Here is a 22,238-nt window from a genome sequence, read left to right on the forward strand (position 1 = left end):
GCCTTCCACTCGTAAACACAAAGTGGTGGTAACTTGGCTTTGCGTCGCGAACACAAAGATCCGTGTCATTGGGCGAGGGCCCACGTGGTGGTGGTGTTTATGCCAAAATTCGTTTCGTCAACCCTCCACCACCCGACTCACTTGAGGGGAAACATGTTTTTTCTTCCCACAGTTTGATCATAAAAAAAACATCCCAAGAGCTAATGATGTTAGCGTGATGTTTATTGCTGTTGTTGTTCATTTGTTGATGTTTGCTTTTTCAACAATGCCAAACAAAGTGCGGCTTCGAGCCAGGCGTGGTCCTGCATGACACGCAAGCGTCTGTTTAAAGACTCGGGAGCCAAAACACGGAGTTTTAACCTTGATGAGATAAATAACAATAAATACACGGTGAGGTTGATCACTGAGGATCCCAAAACGACGACCCACTAGATTATATACCGACCTGATTGACGTTTTGGGTGGCATCTTATTGGGGCAAGCTCTGGAATGGTTTCGACTTCTGTTGAGGGCCCGTCGGCAACTGTCCCAGCCCATGGAACTGAAGGAGAGGCAATGCCCGTGAACTGTGGCACCTTCGCACGAATAAACAGCCTCCCGAGCACAGGGAAAACGCCGTGAACCACCCTGACCCAGACAACACCGACAGCTGAAGGGAGGAGGCCATGGGTCATGGGTTTAAGGGTCTGGCCACCCCAGATTGTAGCCATGAGGCACCATGTCTGTAGGGGACTGAAGCTGCCAACTCTCGGACGCTGCCGCTGAACAAGAGAGAGAGACACGGAGAGGAACCGGCAAGGATGGTCCCCCGTGCCGCCACCACCACCGGGACCACGTCCGCAACGCTCACGCCAGCTGATCACGCAGAGTCGGCAGTTTAGTAAAGAGGTTTAATAATATGCAATAATAATAATTATATACAATAAATATTTGGTGAGGGCAAGGCAAACCCGTCGTTCGGTAAAAAAAAAAAACGCGATATAAAATACAGCAGCAGAAAGAGTCGATCCACGGGGTCAAGAACACGGTGCAGAGAGGCCGGACCTCCTGGCCTGGCACGTCCAGGTGTGGCCAGGTGTGGCCAGGTGTGGCCAGGTACGACCAGAAGTCTCCCCCCACCCCACCCCACCTCGATAGTCATACACATGTTACCTACACACTCGTCCAGAGATAACTGGGTACTCATTCATCCGGGTGTACCCAGGTACTCGTCCGGATGTACCCACATACAACTCGTCCAGGTGTAGCCTGCTACTGATCCAGATGTACCTGGGTAGCCATCCGCATATACACTCAACTTATCCACGCACCTCCGATGACCACGGTTGGTGGTTCAACATACATCCAGATGTACTGTACTCGTCCGGATGTGATTGGGGACTTATTTGTACCCCCTATACTCAAATACCTAAGTGACCTTGCCAACCCTACCACCGGGCAGGTGGGTGGGTAGGTGAATCGTTGGGTGGGTGGGCAGGTAAGCGGATGGGTAACCTGTTTTTGAACAATTTTACCGCATACCGATTTTCAAAGCACACAATTTGCGTCACAACAAGCACTCTTAAGAAACAAGCATTCGTATGATTCACTTTGAAAATCGGTATGAGGAAGACAGGTATTGAATATCTGTAGCCTGCCGGTTAAGTGTGTTGGCTCGGCAAGTATGAGACATCCCCATCTCACAGCGATGTCCGTAGTTACTACACCAGTATGGGCTATTAAATTGTGCAATTTCCCCTGTTACTGATACATATGCGCTCAGATTCATCTGGATATGTCCAGACATATCCAGAGACATGCTCATCACCCTGGTACAACCAGATACAGTACATGTGAATGCATGCACGTTTACAAATAACCCTAGGTACATCCAGACGTGTTAATGATGCAACTATAAAGCTCTTGAAACATTGAAAACATAATCCAGATACATTCACACACGCATCTTAACATACACACACACACAAACATCCCCATCATCCATAATAGAGGTTTTTTTTGGGTTAGATCGCGTAAATATATAAATGTGTCGGTAAACCCGCCACCACCCGACACAGCCAACTAGTAAGGGTTGTCACGTAAACAGAACGTGCCAATTTGTCACTAGTACAGCACACCGGTGTGTTGGAGAGCCAAGCCACAACATTTACAATCTGAGTACGACGTTTCGCCAGTAATTACAACTAGCTTCATCAGGCAACAGTCAGATTTGTGGAGAAGTCCACCTGTTTCGTTCCTTATATAGAGGCGTAGATGTGGTGACCCCATCATAGCCACATGCCTGACCACCACACACAGACACCTTCACACATTCCCACACAGCCTCAAACATGCTCAGCCTCCTGACACACTCGCACACCCCACTAGAACCTCACAATCACAAGCATACACCATCACCCTCGCCCTCACACCCCCTAACCTTCCACACACCCAACGCTCACTCTCACACACCAACCACATCCTCTCGCACCCCCTACACGCACTCTCACCCTCACTCTCACCCGCACTCTCACCCGCACTCTCACCCGCACGCACTCTCACCCGCACCCTCACTCTCACCCGCACGCACTCTCACCCGCACGCACTCTCACCCGCACCCGCACTCTCACCCGCCCTCACTCTCACCCGCACGCACTCACCCTCACTCTCACCCGCACGCACTCTCACCCGCACGCACCCTCACCCGCACGCACTCACCCTCACACCCAAGGGCAGCAAGGCCACCCTCGTCTCGCCCCTCCCGCAGAAGGTGGGGGGGGGGGGGGCTCGCCTCGTGTGCGCGTTCAAGTTTGTTGATCGATGCTTTGTAACGCAAAAAATATATAACGACATTATTATAATAACGACAACGACAATAATAACATTAACGAGGCGCGCACGGCACGCGAGCTCACCAAGGCGGAGTCCGTTTTAAAGTGGTTTCTCGACGGCCAAGGCCCGGAGGCCTCGGTCTCGTCCACAGTGGCTTCAGTCCCTTAGTCATGACGCGTCCGTCACCCCGGCCCGCAGGGCCCACAAGCAGTGGCGGGAAGAGGCCCCCCCGCTTACCGTCCAACCGAGCCACGCGAGGCTTCAGGTGGGTGGCCAGGGAGGCCCGATTCTGGTCTCCTGGGGTTCCTTGAGGATCTTGAGTCCGCAGAGCTGTAGAGCCTGAGGGCCCAAAAACGCCTGAGGTCCCTATGGTCCTATGGCCTTGTAGCCCCACAGCCCTGGAGATCCATCCTTCCATGATTCGATGGCCTCAGGCACCATGAAATTAAGGTCACATGGCCTCAGTGAATCATGGCCATCAAGGTATCAGAGTCTCCTGGTCCCAAGGCCCCCCGAAACCTCGCGACCCCCGTTCACGACGCCCAAGGTACCCGTTGGCACAAGGTTTTCACGTCGTCCGGGCCTCGCGTCCCCGTGGCCACATGGCCCCGCGGCCGTGTGTGGCGGCGTTGGAGGCCTCATCCCCGCCGCTGGGCCCCGTGCCTCGACTGCCGGGTGCGCCTACTCCTGCGACCGCCTCGCCCCGGGCCGCCATTACCGCCGCCGCCACCGCCGGGCCCGCTGCCCGGCCGCACCACCCAGAAGATGGGCGTGACGGGCTCTTGCGACCGGCCCCGCGTCAGCCGCTTGATGAAGTGCACCTCCTGCTGGCCACGCATCGTGCGCGTGCCGTTCTTGGGACGCCCGTGCCGGTTGAAGGCCATGTACCACTCGCGGTGCTTGGCGCTCTGCAGCGCCGTGTAGTTGTTCTCCAGGTAGATCTCGATGAAGACGCAGTCTCGGTTGCGCCCGTTGAGCTGCCGGGAAGCGCGGTGGAGGGGGTTGCGAGGGGGGAACACGCATCAACGGGTTAGCCGGGACACGTGACCTCCAGCACACTTCCCTGCCCCCATAGTCTCGTGGATAGATGCCCCCAAAAGGATTGCAATTCAAAAGAGCAGCTTGACTCTAAAGCGGTGCCATTTGTTCACGCGCAAAGTCATCTCTGAGAATCGTGAGAGCAGGACCATGTGAATGTTGCCAACTCTGTCCAAGCTCTTGACTGGATTTCATAACTGAACATCAAACTAATCCTCCATTAGACATCGTTTAGGCCCAAAAGCCTCGTGGCCCACTTTATTTCACGACCCCTGAGGTCCCATTAGCCTCAAGGTTCCATGGCTTCTGGGTCTCAAGGCCCCCAGTGTCACCTCCAAATGTGTGGGGCAACCCGAGGTCATGCTCTCAGTGGCAATGTTGCCACCATCATTAGCAGCAGCAGCAGAATCATGAGAAGCGTCGTACGAGCATGACAACACTACCCTCTTCTTATCTAACTGCTGCTCTATTTGGTTGTGAGCATTGTTCTTAAACTCGGTGAGTCAGCTAAAACTATCACAGTCGGCGCATCGTTAAACACGTGGACACTGCGCAACAGCTTACTTGGCTATGGCGGGTGGTGGAGGGACTTATGACAGAAATTTGGGTAAAATTAAAGTACGATCGCGGCTGTCACGAGGACGACAACGACGTCGACCTGTTTGGTGACGATCGTTGTACAATCACCACGACACATTCATTGCTCTTGTCATCGCAGTGACTTGAGTCACTCGTGCAAATTGGATTCCTTGTCGTGGTCTTCTCGAGTTCTCACCTGGTTCAACAAAATCAACTTGAAACTCACAATAATGGAACTCACTCTCCTCACGCAGCCATCTGTGCTGTTGACTGCCTGCCCTTCACTCAAAACACAAACTTCCCACTGCAAATCACAACTTATAGTAGGGCTCCGCAGCCAATATCGTGATTCGAAATTTATTTTCTAGTGAGATCACAGTGTAATTTAACACTTCACCACCTGAAACAGCCAAATAAATGAAATTGCCACGTGTTGTATAAGCGTGTAAGGATGCGCGCCAATTGTGAACGTCTAAACTCTCCCGCTTGCCACAGTTGAGCGGAAGAACAACACTCCTCGCGACCAGATTTAGCGGTTGTGAGATATGACATTTCACTTGGAAACTACGTCAAGCATTGTCACGACAGGATCTAGGAAGTCAGAATTTAAAAAATCTGGGTGCCGGAGGGAATTGACGACACAAACCTGGTCTAATAATTACTTGGCCGAGCCCAAAACAATATTTTATGAATCGTAGACAGCCTCCTTTATTTCGAGGCACATATGCGGTGCAGCGCCTCTCACTTGAGTGCTCACGCCCCCGCAGGCCCACTGAGTGTGTTTCATTTGTCAGTAGAGCCGGGCAGCAACGGCTCGAAATAGATGCACACAGACGCTCAAAGTTCCCGTCACCTCGCTTCAAAGGGAAGGGGGCTTCCCTGAACGTGTCTTACAAGCAGGGCTCAGCGCTAGGGGGAAGGGGCCGGGGTGGGCCCTGCACTACCAAATGTCCCCTGTGGTCCAAGCCAAGTTCACTCTCCTCCCTGGCGGCAAATCACTGCTGTGGTGGTGCCCCCACAAAGCGTTCCTCCTGCCGCCCCGCCCCCCATCCACGCTTGTAGAACTCTGGTCACATCCAATGAGCGGGGCCCGGGGGAAGGAGTCGCCGAGCAGACAACGGCGTCTCTCTTCAATGAGATGGCACGCTGCATCATGGGTACCCAGGATGCACTGTGCCGGCAACTGTTGATAACTTTACTCTTAAAACGAGTGAGCTGCATGCGTATTACATTTAGATGTTTGAAGAGGTTGTTTGTGAATGTATCTACGAACGGGTAAGTTCGTAGACCAATTAGGTTTATTCATCTGAGAACATCGTGTGTGTCGGGGGCCCACGGTGTGACCGCGCAGCTTCAAAATATTTACTTAATCTCTCTGGCGTCTCTGCCTGCCATTACGACGGTCCATTGCCCGAAACGTCGCCTATTATAAATACCTCCTATTATTGACGAACACGTTGAGGTTCTGTCTTGTTTGAATACAGTAGCTGGGCACGGGGCCCAGAGACCCAAGACATCAGACAGCCAGCAACAAACGGTACGGTCAATGTTGTAATAGAAAAAACAGAGTCAAGGGAGTCAGCTAGGAATCGCGCGAAGTGATTTGTTATTCGAGCTCGGGCAAAACAGGCGATGGTGATGATGGTGGTGGTAGGAGGAGGAGGGAATTCCAGAGTGGAGCCATACGAGGAAATAATCAGAAAGAGAAGTGAGGAGACTTGCAGTGGTGAGCGAGCGAGTGGGTGAGTGGGTGAGCGAGTGGATAGGTGGGCGGTTGAGTGGGTGAGCGAGTGGGTAGGTGGGTGGTTGAGTGGGTGAGCGGGTGGGTAGGTGGGCGGTTGAGTGGGTAGGTGAGCGGTTGAGTGGGTGAGCGAATGGGTAGGTGGGTGGTTGAGTGGGTGAGCGAGTGGATTGGAGGGTGGTTGAGTGGATGAGCGAGTGGGTTGGAGGGTGGTTGAGTGGATGAGTGGATGAGCGAGTTGGTCGGAGGGTGGTTGAGTGGGTGAGCGAGTGGGTCGGAGGGTGGTTGAGTGGGTGAGCGAGTGGGTAGGTGGGTGGTTGAGTGGGTGAGCGAGTGGGTAGGTGGGCGGTTGAGTGGGTGAGCAAGGGGGTGAGTGCCGAGTCTCGTGCACCGCTGTGACGCAGTACGCACGGGGAGGCACGTGTCGTGCCGGCAACGCAGCCGTGGCGATGCGTGCCCACCGCACGCGCGGCCTCCGCTCACCTTGCCCACCAGCTTGCCGCGCTTGTTCATGCAGATGTAGTGCCCCGTCTCAACCCCACGGAGCCGAATGTTCCCACCAAACGAGTCCGTCTCCGCCTGGAGCATGGCTGCGGTTGAGACGCGACAGAGACGGCGAGAGAGGAATTTAACAACGGCAACAAGCAGCAGCAGCAGCGGTCACGTGCCAGGCTGGGTGCACTTGGAGTCATCTTCGCTGTGCGATACAACGACAATGACCCCCACCCCCCCCCACTCAATAGCTTGAGCGGACTGTTGGGTTCAGTGCTGTTCACGAGAACCCACGACGATGTTCAGAACGGCACACGAGGAGGAGGAGGTCGTATGACCGGTTGGGACTCAACTACATCACAGGGGCAGGTGAAAGACGTCGCTCCAGCCGCCACGTGCGCGGGGCATTGGGCGGGACGCGTCAAGGACGCTGACTGACGGTCAAGAGCAATGACGGACAGGGAGCCAAGGAATGGAACGCGTTCAGGGAGGGGGGTGCCCGCGGGGGAGATGGAGCGACGGGATCGGCTCGTGCGCAGCTGCTGGGCGGATTGTTACGTCGCAGGATCGTGGGTGATGGCCACGACTTGGCCGTGATTGATCATGGCTGACGGTGGTCATGATGGTGGTGGTGGTGGTGGGCGACACTACACGAGCCTCGTGGGCGCGCCAAGGCGCCGCACCTCGCGTCGACTTGGAGCAGACATGGCCTGCTCCGTCTCCAGTGCACGGCAGGGCGAGATGGTGAGGGCAGGTGGGGGAGGGGAGGGAGGGGGGAGGGAGGGGAGGGAGGGGGGGAGGGAGGGGGGCAGGTGGGGGAGGGGAGGGGGGCAGGTGGGGGGGTAGGTGGGGGAGGGGAGGGAGGGGGGCAGAGGGAGTGGGGATGGCGGGCGGGCGGGGGGAAGGAATGGAGAGGGGGGGAGGGAGGGGGGAGAAGGCGGTGCGGGGGGGGAATAAGGGAAAGGGGGAGGGAGGCGAGAGGGAGAGAGATGCAGGGAAGGAATGGAGAGGGGAGGGGGGAGAGGGGAGAGGGGAAGAAGGAAAAGGAGGGAGGAGGGGGGAGGGCGGCTGCACCTGGGCGTGGGAACTGGCGGAGCCCCCACGCCCCCCCCCCCCGCCTCGAGTACCGGGGCCACGGGCAGCAACGGGAGCGCAGCAGGGAGAGAGGCTACACCGCGAGTGCAGTGCTCGTGACGCCCCCCCCCCCCCCCCCGATATTAATGCCCCCCCGGGTATTAATGCCCCCCCCCCCCTGGTGGTAATGCCCCATGCGGCGCCTCCACGCTCGCTGCGCGGCGCGACGTCCTGACGCCCCAGCGCCTGGCCCCCTGCCCCCCCCCCTCGCCCCCCCCCCTCGCCCCCCTCGCCCCCCCCCCCTCACCGTGCGGGTCTCCGTCGTCTCCGCGTGCCTCGATGTTGCGGCCCAGCACCTGCACGTGCTTGCCGCTGGTGCGCGAGTAGAGTTGGTAGGTGCGCACGTGCCGCCGAGACGCCTCGTCCGTGTGCTGCGCCTCCTTCTGCACGTGGCGCCCGAAGTCCGGCGACGGCGTGGGCGACACTAACTGGGGGGGGGGGGGGGGGGCGAGAGTCGTGGAGGGTTGCGGGGGGCACGCGTCAATGGTCCACAATGGGAATCAGAATCTCGATTCGTCCTGGAGGAATCCGATGGACTATGGAACTCTTTTTGGCAGATTTCCAGTAAGGGGGGGGCGGGGGGGTTGGCAAGTTACAACAAACACACCAAGAGGATGCGGGTCAACTCTGTGGCCAGTCGCGGGGGGCGTGGATGCACGGCGGATTAGAGGGGGGGGGGGTGGAGACGGGCACAAAAGCCGAAAACGTCAAGAGGCCAGCGACAAACAGCACTCCTTGTGAAGGTCGGCGAATGCGTAGGAGGCAAGCGTGTAAGCCGCGTGTTGACATTCAGCAAGGTTATTTGTTGTGAAAAGAGCTTGTGGGGGGGGGGGGGGCGATGCGGTGATGCGAGGGAGGGAGGGAGGCGGCTTGGAGGGGAATTCCCAAGTGGAGCAGTGACGAAAGAAGAAGCAGAGAGAGAGAGAATCATCACCACCACCATCCGCAGTGGGATCACCATGAGGAGGAGCATGATGAGAACATCCACACTGACAGAGCGACACGATTTGCTACACTATCATCACTATCAGCATCACTATCATCACCATCATCACCACCACTATCATCAGCATCACCATAATCATTATCTAGTATTCAGAATTAAAACATTCAGCTCACATCGACCATTATTGATTATTATTGAAATCACATCAGCAGCAGTATTGTCATCTGTGTATCAGTCACAATCACACCATCATCCATCAAAAGAGCAATTATGAATTAGATCATTATTCAAATCCATCATCAAATCTCCCAGGTCTCCCTTGGGAAAGGGCTCGTGATGTCCATTGTGCTCTCACCTGGGCTACAGGTAAGACGGTCACTCGACCAGGAGGTATGTATGGGTACGGTGGACAGGTAGGGGTATGGTGGACAAGGAGTGGTGGACAGACAGGAGTAGACAGTATGGGGAGATCTGTCAGGCAGTCGGAGGAAGCGAGAACAGGCAGCTTAGGGTGGACAGGTAGGAGGTGACCCGCACAGGAGACAGATGTATCGGTCGGTGTGGACGAGAGGTGGAGACGGGTGGGAGATGTACAGGACAGGTCAGGGGTGTTTGTCCAGACGTTGTTAGATGGACAGGTGTTGGTGGTGGGGGCCCGGGGGGGGGGGACAGGTGAGGGAGATCACAGATCACGCGAGGCGCCTCTGTAATTAGCGCCGCGCGCCCAGCCCCGCTAATTGGCGTGAGCTCATGACGTCAGCTCCCACGCCGCGTTAATTGCCAGGGACAGTGCGCGGCGCGCGCACGTGAGCAGCCATGCCGCGCACTGTACACGCGCACGTGTCCGCAATGTGCACGCGTGCACGAGTCTACACTGTACACGAGCACGTGTCTACGCGTGTGTGTGTCTACAAACACACACGTGTCAACGCGAATTAAACGACCAATGAGACAGGCGTGTGGATACACGCACAAAGACATACACACATTTACAGACGCGAAGACAAAGATGCCCCTTTATCATGCGATTGGAACAATTGCTGCGAGCGAGCACCTGCGAAGGCCGGGATGGATGGCGCACGAAAGGGGTGGGTGGCCAACTCCACGCCCAGCTGCCTTTGTCTCCCTCGTGGTGAAGTTTTCTACCCACCGCACTAAAACCTCGTTTCAGGCTGAGTAGACCTAGGGGAGACCCATGACCTCGGGGAGACCCAGGACCGGTTCTCGAACTCGGGTCGCTGGGTTCGTAGCGCGCTGTGCGTCAACCACTGCGCCACCGCTCTCCACGTGGGTACACGCACTACGCCAATTAGGGAAGAGGTCGGACCGAGGGTGCGAGTGCACGAGGGGAAGACAGGGCGGACGAGGGGATACGGGACGAGGAAGTAAGAAGAGGATACGACGGGACGGGAGATGAAAGGGGTGACGAGGGGATAGGCGGTGATAGGGGAGACGAGGGGACGGAAGTGGGAAGCCAGTCGAGGTGCCAGACTCAATCAGCGTCAGCGTGGAGAGCCGTCACCCTGACCCCCAACGAGGAGAGGGCCCTTGAGCATGGGTGCCGCGTGTAGCTCTCGGCCCGAGTTGTACCCCCACTCGCGAGACACGCGGAGCGACTCACACACAGTACACACACATCGTAGACGCATGCCTACAGCCTACAGACAGACACATGGACATACACACAGACACATGGACATACACACAGACACATGGACATACACACAGACACATGGACATGCATGCAGGCAAAGACACAGACACGTGCATAGAGACACACATACACAGACAGACATACAGAGACCCACACACCTACTCGTACATACACACAGACAGACGTAGACCCACACACCTCCTCGTTCACACACGCACGCGTGCTCTCACTCACCTGAACTTGGAGGTAGAGCGTGAGTAACCGCGAACACCTAGAGACACACACACACAACACACACATTCACATACACACAAAGACAAAGGTCCTCGTACAGGCCACATGGACTGTTGAGGCAAGTGCTTTTGGCGTGCACCGACAGTATTTCAACCCGGCCCAGCGCGCTCTGCGGTGGTGGACCACGCCCGGACACCTTTGTCTCACCAGACACTTATTTAAGGCTGAGTCAACATAGGTGAGGCCAAGACCGATTTAGCTGTCTCTCGCCACTGATGTTAGCCGTGGCGGGGACGCCGACTCTGGCGGAAATGTTCGCAGTGCACTGAGCTAACCATTGCGCCACCCATCCCCAAATTCACACGCAGTCACAGAGACACACAGGCACACGCACACACAGACTGACATGCACACACATACATATAGACGCCGGAACACACACAGAGACACACATACACAGAGACACACACACACTCATAGAACAGCAGCATCCACCGTCAGATTCATACAGAGACACACACAGACACACACTCACAGACACATAGATGCACAGACACACTCAGAGACACACACTCACATTCGCATTCAGACAGACAGAGAGTCACTAACATACATGCACAGACTGACACACACATACACACACACGGGGAGACACTAATATACACACTCACATACACTGACACTCACACACACTGACACACACACGCAGGGTCACGGTCAGGGTGAGAGCCCCCACTCCCCACACCCCCAACCCCCCGTGGCAGCGAACGAAGCGGCGTGGTTCGGGATGTGGATGATGATGCTGCTGCTGCTGATGATGCTGACACTGCTGCTGATGATAATTCTGCTAACGGCAATGAAAATGATGTTGATATGGCTGCTGGAGATGCTGCTGATGATGACTAGACTGACGACCGTGCTGCTGCTGCTGATGATGCTGCTGCTGATGATGCTGCTGATGATACTGCTGCTGCTGATGATGATGATGCTGATGATGATACTGCTGCTGATGATGCTGCTGCTGATGATGATGCTGTTGCGTGGCCGGGTGTCCGCTAAGTGCCCGCGAGACTCACAGCTGCAGGAGCCTCGCCATGGCTTCGGGTTCCGTGCCGACGAGTTAAACTCCGACCCACAGGGCGCCAGGGAGACACGCGGCGGAGACACGCGGTGGAGACGACACGCGGCGGAGACGACACGCGGTGGAGACGACACGCGGAGACGATCCGCCGACTCACAACCCCCGGACCCCCGCGTACTGCACGCGGGAGCCTGGTCGCTACTGACGCTGGCTCTGCTGCTGCTGCTGATGATGATGTTTCGTCTGCTGCTGCTGATGATGATGATGTTTCGTCTGCTGATGCCGCTGCTGTTGATGCTGGCGATGATTGTTTCGCTCCTGCTGCTGCTGCTGATTATGTTGCTGTTCCTGCTGATAATGCTGCTGCTGATGCTGATGATAGTGACGGCTATGATGATGATTCTGCAGTTCGTGTGGCTGCCGCTCCCGATGTCGCCACTGCTGTTCCTCTTGTTCTTGCTGCTGATGATGCTGCTGATGCTGCTGCTGCTGCTGCGCTCCCTGCCGAGCGCCGCGCATCGCTGAGACCCCGGGAGCGCGAGTCGCCCCGGGGCACACGAGACGAGACGAATCCGCGTTGCTTCTCCTCCGAGCCGAGGCCGGGCCGCCGGGCAGGTGCCGGGCAGGGGCAGCGAGAGGGCAGGGCAAGGGCAGCGAACAGCAGCAGGGTAGAGCAGGGCAGCAGGGGCAATCCGTAAGAGGTCCACTCACCCACCCCCCTCGTAAAAACCCTCGTCTCGCGTCTCGACAGCTGCAGCAGCAGCACGGAGAATGGAAAATCCAGCCGGGCGGTGCCCTGGGGATGACGGCGAGGCGAAGCGACGCGAAGGGCACGGCAGCCTTGTACGCGATGGGGGCCGGCGGCGCGCGAGGCTGTCAGGGGGCAAGGCTGTCAGGGGGCAAGGCTGGGCAAAGGGCAAGACTATCGCCGCGGGCAGCCGCGAGTCGCGACTGCCGATCCACCGTCTCAGATCTCCTCTCCGACTCCTTCGCGCGCCCTCCTGCTGCTGCCTGCCGGGATTGTCACGCGAGTCTGGGTTTTTTTATTTTTGTATTTATACATTGCGTGTGCATGTGTGTCCCTCCTCCTCCTCCCTGCCTCACTCCTCCTCCCTCCCCCTCCTCCTCCCCCCGCATCACTCCTCCCCCCTCTCTCCCCTCTCGCTCCCCCCCTCTCTCTCCCCCACTCGCTCTCCCCCCCCTCTCTCCCCTCTCGCTCTCTCTTCACCCACTCTCGCCCCCCCCTCGCCCCCCCCCTCTCTCCCCTCTCGCTCTCGCCCCCGGCTCAGCTGCGCGGCGAATGACTCCTCCACCCACCCAGGCGGCGGCGGCGGCCGTGATGGTCGTGATGGTGTTACATGGATGGTGATGGTAGTGGTGGTGTGATTGTGAGTGATGGTGATGATCATGGTGGTGATACTGCAGTACTTATCATTGACATGATTCATCCTGTCATTCTGCTCTGATTCTGAATGATGGCGATGACGTAAACGATTGATGTGAGCCTGAATGAAGGTGATGGTGGTGATGATGGTGGTGATGGTGTTGATGATGATGGTGATGATGATGGTGATGATGATGATGGTGGTGATGATGGTGGTGATGATGGTGGTGATTATGGTGATGACGGTGGTGATGGTGGTGATGATGGTGATGGTGGTGATGATGGTGATGATGATGGTGATGATGGTGATGATGGTGGTGATGATGATGGTGGTGATGATGGTGGTGATGATGGTGATGATGATGATGGTGGTGATGGTGGTGATGATGGTGGTGATGATGGTGATGATGATGATGGTGGTGATGGTGGTGATGATGGTGGTGATGGTGGTGATGATGGTGATGATGGTGGTGATGATGGTGGTGATGATGGTGGTGATGGTGGTGATGATGGTGGTGATGGTGATGGTGGTGATGATGGTGATGATGGTGGTGATGGTGGTGATGATGGTGGTGGTGATGGTGGTGATGATGGTGATGATGGTGGTGACGATGATGGTGGTGATGATGGTGATGATGATGGTGGTAGTGATGTGATTATGAATGTTGGTGGTTTTCACGGTAGCGGTGATGCAATTCTCATTTGATGCGATCCTGACGAATGTCGGATGCTGCGAAGATTCAGAATCGATGAGATCCGATTCGTGATGATGATGGACACGTGAGTCTTAATCATGGTCGTGACGAAATCGTGATACTGATTACGTGAATATAAAGATACAACAATGTCACTGACGATCCGATTCTGATCTCGAAGCAGCTGCCTGCTGCTCATGATGATGATTCTGAGTACGCACCTGTCAATCGTGGTGATGGCGATGACGCTGAGTTTGCTGGTGACAGTAATTTTGATGCAGCTGTAGTGGATGTCTGGAACTCTGCGTGATCACGGGATTGGCTGAACTCTCGGCCCCTGCCAATGATCGAATGACCCGGAACGGGGCCCATCTCGGAAGCTCAGCAGGGTCTGAGCCTGCTCAAGTGCTTGGTGTTGTAGCAAAGCTGCTGCGTGCCAATGGCAATAATCCACTCATGTACTGCACTTCTATGCTTCCGTGTCTTTAAGTCACCCCGGCTTTAACCATCCCCTACTGACCAGCGTGGTGAAGTATAGTCAAATAACTACCGTGACCTCTCCCCGACGTAGGGGAGCCCCTCATCCAGCAGTGGATTGGCCAAACACGGCTGGGCGCGTGCCGGTGTGCAAGTGTGGACACGTGCGTGTGCCGGGTGGAAATATCACCAATGGGAAGACAAAGGCGGTCGGGCGTGGTGTTGGCTAGCCACCCCCTCGTGTGCCGTGACGGCCTTCATCTGTGCTCGCTAACAGCACTTGCCCCAAAAGTCTGTTTAGGCTGTACGGGGGATCTTTGTCTTTGTGTGCGGGAAGCGGTGGCGCAGCGTTTAAGAGCACAGCGCTCCGAGCCCCGGGGAACCCGATTCCCGCTCACGGCCAAGTGACGAAATATCAGAACCGGTCCCGGTCCTGGGCTTCCTTCAAGTCGACTCAGCCTCAAATGAGGACCCGGCGTGGTTGTGTATACACATCAGCATGGGGGAGAAAAAGGCGGCCGGGCGTGGTTATGGCCACCGACACGCTTGGGTGCCGCGTCGGCGGTTACCGCGTGCTGCTCAACGCCACTTGGCCCAACGCTCTGAAGGGCTACACGGGGCGTCTTTGTCTTTGTCCACCCTGCAGGAGTTGCTGTTCCCTGCATCACTCGATCGCGAGTCGGGGGTGATTAAAACCCGGTTTTGCGTAACCGGTAACCGCATAAAATGGGTTAATATCGGTTTGCCGCACACGCCGACCGCGCTCAACACGACGAGTGAGCGACACTTTTTGTTTTAATCGAGAAGCGAAGGGAAGCCGCCACCGCACAGCGCGCTCGCGACCCGCAAGCCGGAGGGTCGCCCGGTTCGATCCCAGCTCCCATCTCCGGGCGCGGCAGTGGAAACAATGGGAGGGAGGGGGGGGCACATTTCTTAAATCGGTTGCATTCATCCACGACTTAAGATTCTACTGGGATCGTTTACCGGTTTCCTGACGTTTGTTACCAGTTTAACCGGTTCGTGTTGAACTATTCTCGTCGTAACCGAGTCGACACGCACGGAGCCCAGGAGGCTCCTGGGGGCCCGCGGCCAGATGCCGGGGGGGGGGGGTAGGTGGACTTGTAAGTCAGCCTGTGGTGGGCACCCCCCCCCCATCGCTTTATCCCCACCCCCCCCCCCCATCGCTTTATCCCACCACTCTGGGCAGCCTCAAATCGACGCCCGATTAACGCCGCATCGAGGTGGCAGGGCGAGCGGCAGTTGCGCCCCCCCCCCCCGCCGCCCTGCACTGTTGTGGCAAGCGCCGGTCGCGAGCAGCACCGATGAAGGCCGTCAGCGTCACGTGGCTAGAGAGGGGGTGTTGGGCCGACGACACCACGCACAGCCGCCGCCTTCGTCGCTCCCCAGTGCTGATGAGGCCGAGTCGGCCCCGGGGAGGCCAAGGGCCGGTTCAGATATTTCGTCGCCGATGTCTCCTCCGTGAGCGGAAACAGAACTCGGGTGGCCGGGTCGGTAGCGCGGTGCGCTGACCACTGGGCCACCGCTGCCCACGCCGCACGCACACAAACACGGTGGCGTCACGGGGCCACGGGAAAAGAAAACAAACTGCAGCAGGTTGGATGCAACGCGGGAGAGAGAAATCAGAACGCGCTGGGGATGGTATCCAACACACTTTTATTGTCCACAAGTAACAAAGGCCACGCACCGCGCCAAACTCATTAGATGCCACAAGCACGAGGTGCACCACAATCAGGGGGCACAGCAGGGACCCCTCCAGGAACCTCGAGGGGACCTCCAGGAACCTCGAGGGGACCTCCAGGAACCTCGAGGGGACCTCCAGGAACCTCGAGGGGACCTCCAGGAACCTCCAGGAACCTCGAGGGGACCTCCAGGAACCTCCAGGAACTTGCCAGGGCAGTGGTTCTCAACCTTAGTTTGGCTACTACTGTACCCCCCCCCCGCCCCCATCCCTTGCCTGACCCAACATGGTTCTGAGAAATAAAGGTACGAATTAATGAACGTCAATATTTTAACCACTTGTCCATTGTGTGAGGTATCCTCACAGGCTAACTGCAAGCAAATGAAAGCAACTTTAAGGGACGCTCTGTGCGTGCGACACGATCGGTTCGCGTTGACCGGTTACTCTTGGAACCCCGCGCCTTGCGTACAATCAACGAGTTTAGAAATGTCTGATAGATCACTCGAGGTTACCATATGGATTTAACCTCTCGTTATTTCATATTGGCAGATTCATACACATTATTCACCCATGACTGATGTATGCAACTTCACACATTTATAAATCACCTCGCGTACCCCCGGTTGAGAAACACTGTCCTAGGGCAGGAAGCTCCTCCTTGGGGTCGACAAAACGATCTCAAGATCATCACCCCCCCACCTCCCCCAAACTGACAGCAACCAGGCATCAGCTCGGGCCGCCTCCCTCCCTCCCTCTGCTGTTCTCGCAGCTTCACTTAACGGATCGTTTGGGGCCTCTGCAGACTTCACTTAACGTTGCCGCCCTTCGTGCGTCAGTAAAAAATGTAATAAAACGTGTGATGTTAAAACCGCGCCAAATAAACCTGAACATACACACACAAAACAATGTCATGTCTAACGCCGTCTCCGCGATTAAAAGGGGGGGGGGGGGGGATGATGAACTGGCAGGGGGGGGGGGGGACGGCAGGGGACAGGGCCCAGTTTGGACGGACTGTGATGAAGCCCCCCCTCCGGGTTGGGTGTCGGGAGCTCCTCAAGACTTTGTCTGCGTCAAGCTCCAACTCCACAGCTCCTTCATGACCTGGGCGGGGGGTGGGGGGGCACAGGTGAGGCGTGGCAGGGCAATGCTGACGACCACCAATGTGTACGCGCTAGACCAAGCGGTGAGCGCTTTGCGCCGTGAACCCGGCGAGCAGAGTTCGCTTAGCGCTCGTGATCGATTATCGTGGCGTATATCTGAACCGGTTCTGGGACCGCCGCCCCAAGGCAAGCCTCAAATGAGCACCCCTTAGCGGGATATAAATATCGGCAGTGGGAAGACAAAGGCAGCCGGGTGCGGTGCTAGCCACGCACTCCCTCGTGTGCCTCGTCGGACTTCGTAGGCGCCCGCAAAGAGCACTTGCCCCAACGGTCTGTGAGACAGGGGCGAGAGAGAGTGCGTCTGTGCAAGAGGGAATCTGCGAGACACTGGGCTTCTCTGTAATCAAAGTGAAAGAGTCCCTCCCGCCCGCAACCCCCTCGCAGACTTTTGGGGCAAGAGCTGTTCGTGAGCACCTCCGAAGGTCGCAATGGCACACACAAGGGGGAGGGGGGTGGTGGCCATAAGCATGCCCTGCTGCCTTTGTCTCTCCACCGCTGATGTTTGCACACTGCACCAGGTACTACGTTTAGGCCGAGTCGACCTCGTGAAGGCCCCAAGACCGATTCAAATATTCGTCGGCGATGTTGGCCGTGGGTGGGAATTGAACTCAGGTCGCTAGGTCTGTAGCGCAGTGCTACAACTCCACAGGCATGCGCACATCCTTTCATACGCACGCACATGCACAACGATGACACTCATTCATACACACCCTCTAAACACACAACCCTTCACACACACATTAACACAATGACCCACGTGCAAAGGCATGCGTGCGTACACGCGCACTCACACTCGTATATCTCCATTCACAAACATCCATTCATGCAGACGCTTTCTCCCACACGCAAACGAACGCGTGCACGCGGACACACCCACGACGCTCGCCCTCTCACGCCCGCTCACACTTTCCCACTCGCACGCTCATACGTGCACAAACACATGCTCTGGCACGCGCACGCACACACACACGTGCTAACATAAGCACGCACGCACGCACACACCGTCACATACGCGCGCGCGCACACAGGATTTCCCATGCTCCTCACAATGGAATCTCCGGGCGGGGATGCGACAGCGACGACACACATGCGGGGGGGGGGGGCGTGTGAGTGAGCCAGTGAGCACGGCTTCGGGAAAGGGCGGACTTGCGCCAGGGGAGGCGACGTCACCGCCCCACGACGTCACGGGGATGTGACATCACCGCATGTGACATCACAGGGGAGAGGGGGTGACCGCCGCACCACCCTGACCCCCCCCCCTTACCCTCCACCCCACTGCAGCAAAAAGAAGAATCCTCCTGCTGCAAGCGCTGACAATGCTCGCTGCCTCACAAGCAGACAGTCGCCTCCTGCTGCAAGCGTTGGTCCACTGCTGCACGCGTTGGTCCACTGCTGCACGGTTTAACGGCTACCCACTGCTGCACAGCTCAATTAATGCCCACTTCTGCGCTCAGGATTATAACAATAATAATTCGGCCCTTTATTAAGGAAAGCCTCACGGAGGCTCCAGCGGCTCTGCACGAGGCATCTCCTGCGTGGTGCCCCCCCCCCTGCCTGCAGCCCGGGGGGGGGGGCCAACGCGTCCCCACGCAGGCGCCCCCCACCTCGAGCTGCTCGCCAGGTTCAGCGCCCCCCCCCCCCCCCCCCCCCGAGGAGACGGGACGCCGTCTCTGGGCGGCGTGGCCGTGGACACGAGGGACGCGGCAGGGCCGACGGTCGCGCGCCTCACGGCCAGAACGGCCTGGATTCAATCCCCAACTCGGGCGCCCCCCGTGCTGCGTGGAGTTTGCGTGTTCTCACTTTAGACTGCGTGGAGTTTGCGTGTTCTCCCCCGTGGTGCGTGGAGTTTGCGTGTTCTCACTTTAGACTGCGTGGAGTTTGCGTGTTCTCACTTTAGACTGCGTGGAGTTTGCGTGTTCTCACTTTAGACTGCGTGGAGTTTGCGTGTTCTCCCCCGCGCTGCGTGGAGTTTGCGTGTTCTCACTTTAGACTGCGTGGAGTTTGCGTGTTCTCCTCGTGCTGCGTGAAGTTTGCGTGTTCTCACTTTAGACTGCGTGGAGTTTGCGTGTTCTCCCCCGCGCTGCGTGGAGTTTGCGTGTTCTCACTTTAGACTGCGTGGAGTTTGCGTGTTCTCCCCCGCGCTGCGTGGAGTTTGCGTGTTCTCACTTTAGACTGCGTGGAGTTTGCGTGTTCTCCCCCGCGATGCGTGGAGTTTGCGTGTTCTCGCTTTAGACTGCGTGGGGTTTGCGTGTTCTCCCCCGTGCTGCATGGAGTTTGCGTGTTCTCACTTTAGACTGCGTGGAGTTTGCGTGTTCTCCCCCGTGGAGCGTGGAGTTTGCGTGTTCTCACTTTAGACTGCGTGGAGTTTGCGTGTTCTCCCCCGTGGTGCGTGGAGTTTGCGTGTTCTCACTTTAGACTGCGTGGAGTTTGCGTGTTCTCCCCCGCGCTGCGTGGAGTTTGCGTGTTCTCACTTTAGACTGCGTGGAGTTTGCGTGTTCTGCCCCGTGGTGCGTGGAGTTTGCGTGTTCTCGCTTTAGACTGCGTGGAGTTTGCGTGTTCTCCCCCGTGGTGCGTGGAGTTTGCGTGTTCTCGCTTTAGACTGCGTGGAGTTTGCGTGTTCTCCCTGTGCTGCGTGGAGTTTGCGTGTTCTCACTTTAGACTGCGTGGAGTTTGCGTGTTCTGCCCCGTGGTGCGTGGAGTTTGCGTGTTCTCACTTTAGACTGCGTGGAGTTTGCGTGTTCTGCCCTGTGCTGCGTGGAGTTTGCGTGTTCTCACTTTATACTGCGTGGAGTTTGCGTGTTCTCCCTGTGCTGCGTGGAGTTTGCGTGTTCTCCCCCTGTTCTGCGTGGGTTCCCTACAATGGGATCCCCATTTCCCTCCATAGTGAACATAAACCCACACTGCGTAACCGGGATTGGTCAAACCACTTCAATGCTAAAATATTCCCTGCTAATCACTCAATCGGGATCGCAAACAACAGCGACATCGCCCTCTACTGCAAAAACCTGGCAGGATCCTCCTGAAGGAGAGTCTTGAGACTCGGCAAGGCTCTCCTGGATAAAAGTCACAATAGAAATGTGCGTGGGTTCCCTCGAGGGACTGTAGGTGTGCGTGCGTGTCGGGGTGTGCGGTTGTGACCGACTGCATAGGTGGTACTGCCCGTGCTTGTGATGAGAGGCATGCATGTGCTAAGACAGGTGTGTGTAATGTCAGGTGTGTCAGGTGTGTGGCAGGTGTGTGATGATATGTGGGTAAGATAATTTGTGTTGTGATCACAGGTGTCTGTGTGCGAGAACGGTTGTGAATGATGACACGTGACACGTGAGATTACAGTGTATGATAGGTGTATGATAGGTGTATGATAAGTGCATGATTGGCACACGATAGGTGTATGATAGGTGCATGATAGGTGTATGATTGGTGTATGATAGGTGTATGATTGGTGTATGATAGGTGTATGATTGGCGCACGATAGGTGCATGATTGGCGCACGATAGGTGTATGATAGGTGCACGATAGGTGTATGATAGGTGCACGATAGGTGTATGATAGGTGCATGATTGGCGCACGATAGGTGCATGATTGGCGCACGATAGGTGTATGATAGGTGCACGATAGGTGTATGATAGGTGCACGATAGGCGCACGATAGGTGTATGATAGGCGCACGATAGGTGTATGATTGGCGCACGATAGGTGTATGATAGGTGCATGATAGGTGTATGATAGGTGCACGATAGGCGCACGATAGGTGCATGATTGGCGCACGATAGGTGTATGATAGGTGCACGATAGGTGTATGATAGGTGCACGATAGGCGCACGATAGGTGTATGATTGGCGCACGATAGGTGTATGATAGGTGCATGATAGGTGTATGGAGCTGTGACATAGCCCAGCGGTGGTGCATGAGCCGCTTGTTGTGGAGGTTCGCAGTTCGATTCCGGCAGGCCACCCTGGTTAACACTGGGTGGGGCCTCATTCGCGTTGGATGCCACAGTAGGCCGTCGCTTGTCGGCGTCGCGGTCCAGATTTGCAAAATGTTGCCGAAATGGGATCGCACACACGGCAGCAATCATCGCTCCCTGCTGGTACCAGATCAATGCTGAATTACAGGCCAAGTGCCGAGAAACGCCTTGTGCTGCACAGGGACAGCTGCCACCGGGAGTGCCCTTCACGTGTGTCGAGATGCGATGCCGCTGAGCGGCAGTGCGGCCCCCTCACCTTGGTGTCCTCCACCTTGAAGGAGCTCTTCAAAAAGTTCCCAAACTTCTCCTCCGTCTTGGGCATGCCCATGTTCTGCACGACACGAAACCACACCGTCAAATCCGGGGACAAGGGGAGACACTTACAGGGGTAGCCCCCCCCCCACCACCTCTAGCGAGGAGCCCCCTCACCCCCCCGGCCCCCCAACCTCGATCCAGACGCGCCCCCTCCGACCCCGAACTGTGCCGTGGGCGACCCCGGCGCGACCCCTGACCTTTTCTATCTGCTCCTTCAGTTTGGTCTTCACTTCCTCCAGGGAGATGGGGCCTTTAGGGGACTTGGGTGACTTGGGGGTCTTGGGGGTCTTGGAACCCGGCGTGGCTACCGGCTTGGCCTCCCCCTTCTTGGACTCCTGCGCCGCGCACACACAAAGACAAAGAGCTCCCATGTAGCCTCTCTTTAACCACACCACCACCACACGTGATTGTAGGCAAGAGTGACTCGAAGGTTCACGTGTGTGTGTGTGTGTGCACGTGTCACACGAGACGTACATAGAGTGCAGGTACAAATTAAGAATGATCTGTATGTCACGTAACACAAACAAAGATTCCCCATGTAACCAGCACAGGCTGTTGGGGCAAGTGCTGTTGGCGAGTGGAACCTATGGGGGCCGGCACGAGGGGGTGGGTGGGTGGCCAGCACTACGCCCGGCTGCCTTTGTCTCCCCAGTGCAGAAAACTAAACAACGCTCTAGGTACTCATTTAAGTCCGAGTCGAACCTCGGGGGACAGGTCCAGGACCCGTTCAGACATTCGCCATCTATGTTGGCCGTGTGTGGGACTTGAAGGAGGATGTGTAGCAGCGGTGCTAGACATCACCACCGGCTATCACCACACAGATGCACGCACG

At 56.7% G+C, this 22,238-nt stretch overlaps 2 protein-coding genes across 2 annotated transcripts in view; both read right to left on the reverse strand.

Annotated features, from left to right (window-relative positions):
- Nucleotides 1-876: 876 nt before the first annotated feature.
- LOC144717527 (fibroblast growth factor 18-like) lies at nucleotides 877-12,722 on the reverse strand. Its single transcript, XM_078592921.1, has 5 exons — nucleotides 11,706-12,722; nucleotides 10,630-10,666; nucleotides 8,043-8,223; nucleotides 6,653-6,759; nucleotides 877-3,788 (listed from the first exon to the last, which is right to left on the reverse strand). The coding sequence occupies exons 1-5, from the start codon at nucleotides 11,723-11,725 to the stop codon at nucleotides 3,450-3,452; spliced, it is 684 nt and encodes a 227-aa protein (XP_078449047.1). The 5' UTR covers nucleotides 11,726-12,722; the 3' UTR covers nucleotides 877-3,449.
- A 3,199-nt stretch (nucleotides 12,723-15,921) lies between these two features.
- LOC144717528 (uncharacterized) overlaps nucleotides 15,922-22,238 on the reverse strand; it is a 31,777-nt gene continuing 25,460 nt past the window's right edge. Inside the window, exons 9-11 of the mRNA XM_078592923.1 lie at nucleotides 21,604-21,741; nucleotides 21,348-21,422; nucleotides 15,922-17,066 (exon numbers count right to left, since the gene is read on the reverse strand). Of these exons, the coding sequence (XP_078449049.1) occupies nucleotides 17,019-17,066; nucleotides 21,348-21,422; nucleotides 21,604-21,741 (261 nt within the window). The 3' untranslated portion in view covers nucleotides 15,922-17,018. The remainder of the gene's footprint in view (nucleotides 17,067-21,347; nucleotides 21,423-21,603; nucleotides 21,742-22,238) is intronic.

This window comes from Lampetra planeri, chromosome 4 (assembly GCF_965212315.1).
Source record: "Lampetra planeri chromosome 4, kcLamPlan1.2.h2, whole genome shotgun sequence".
NCBI classification, from domain to species: domain Eukaryota; kingdom Metazoa; phylum Chordata; class Hyperoartia; order Petromyzontiformes; family Petromyzontidae; genus Lampetra; species Lampetra planeri.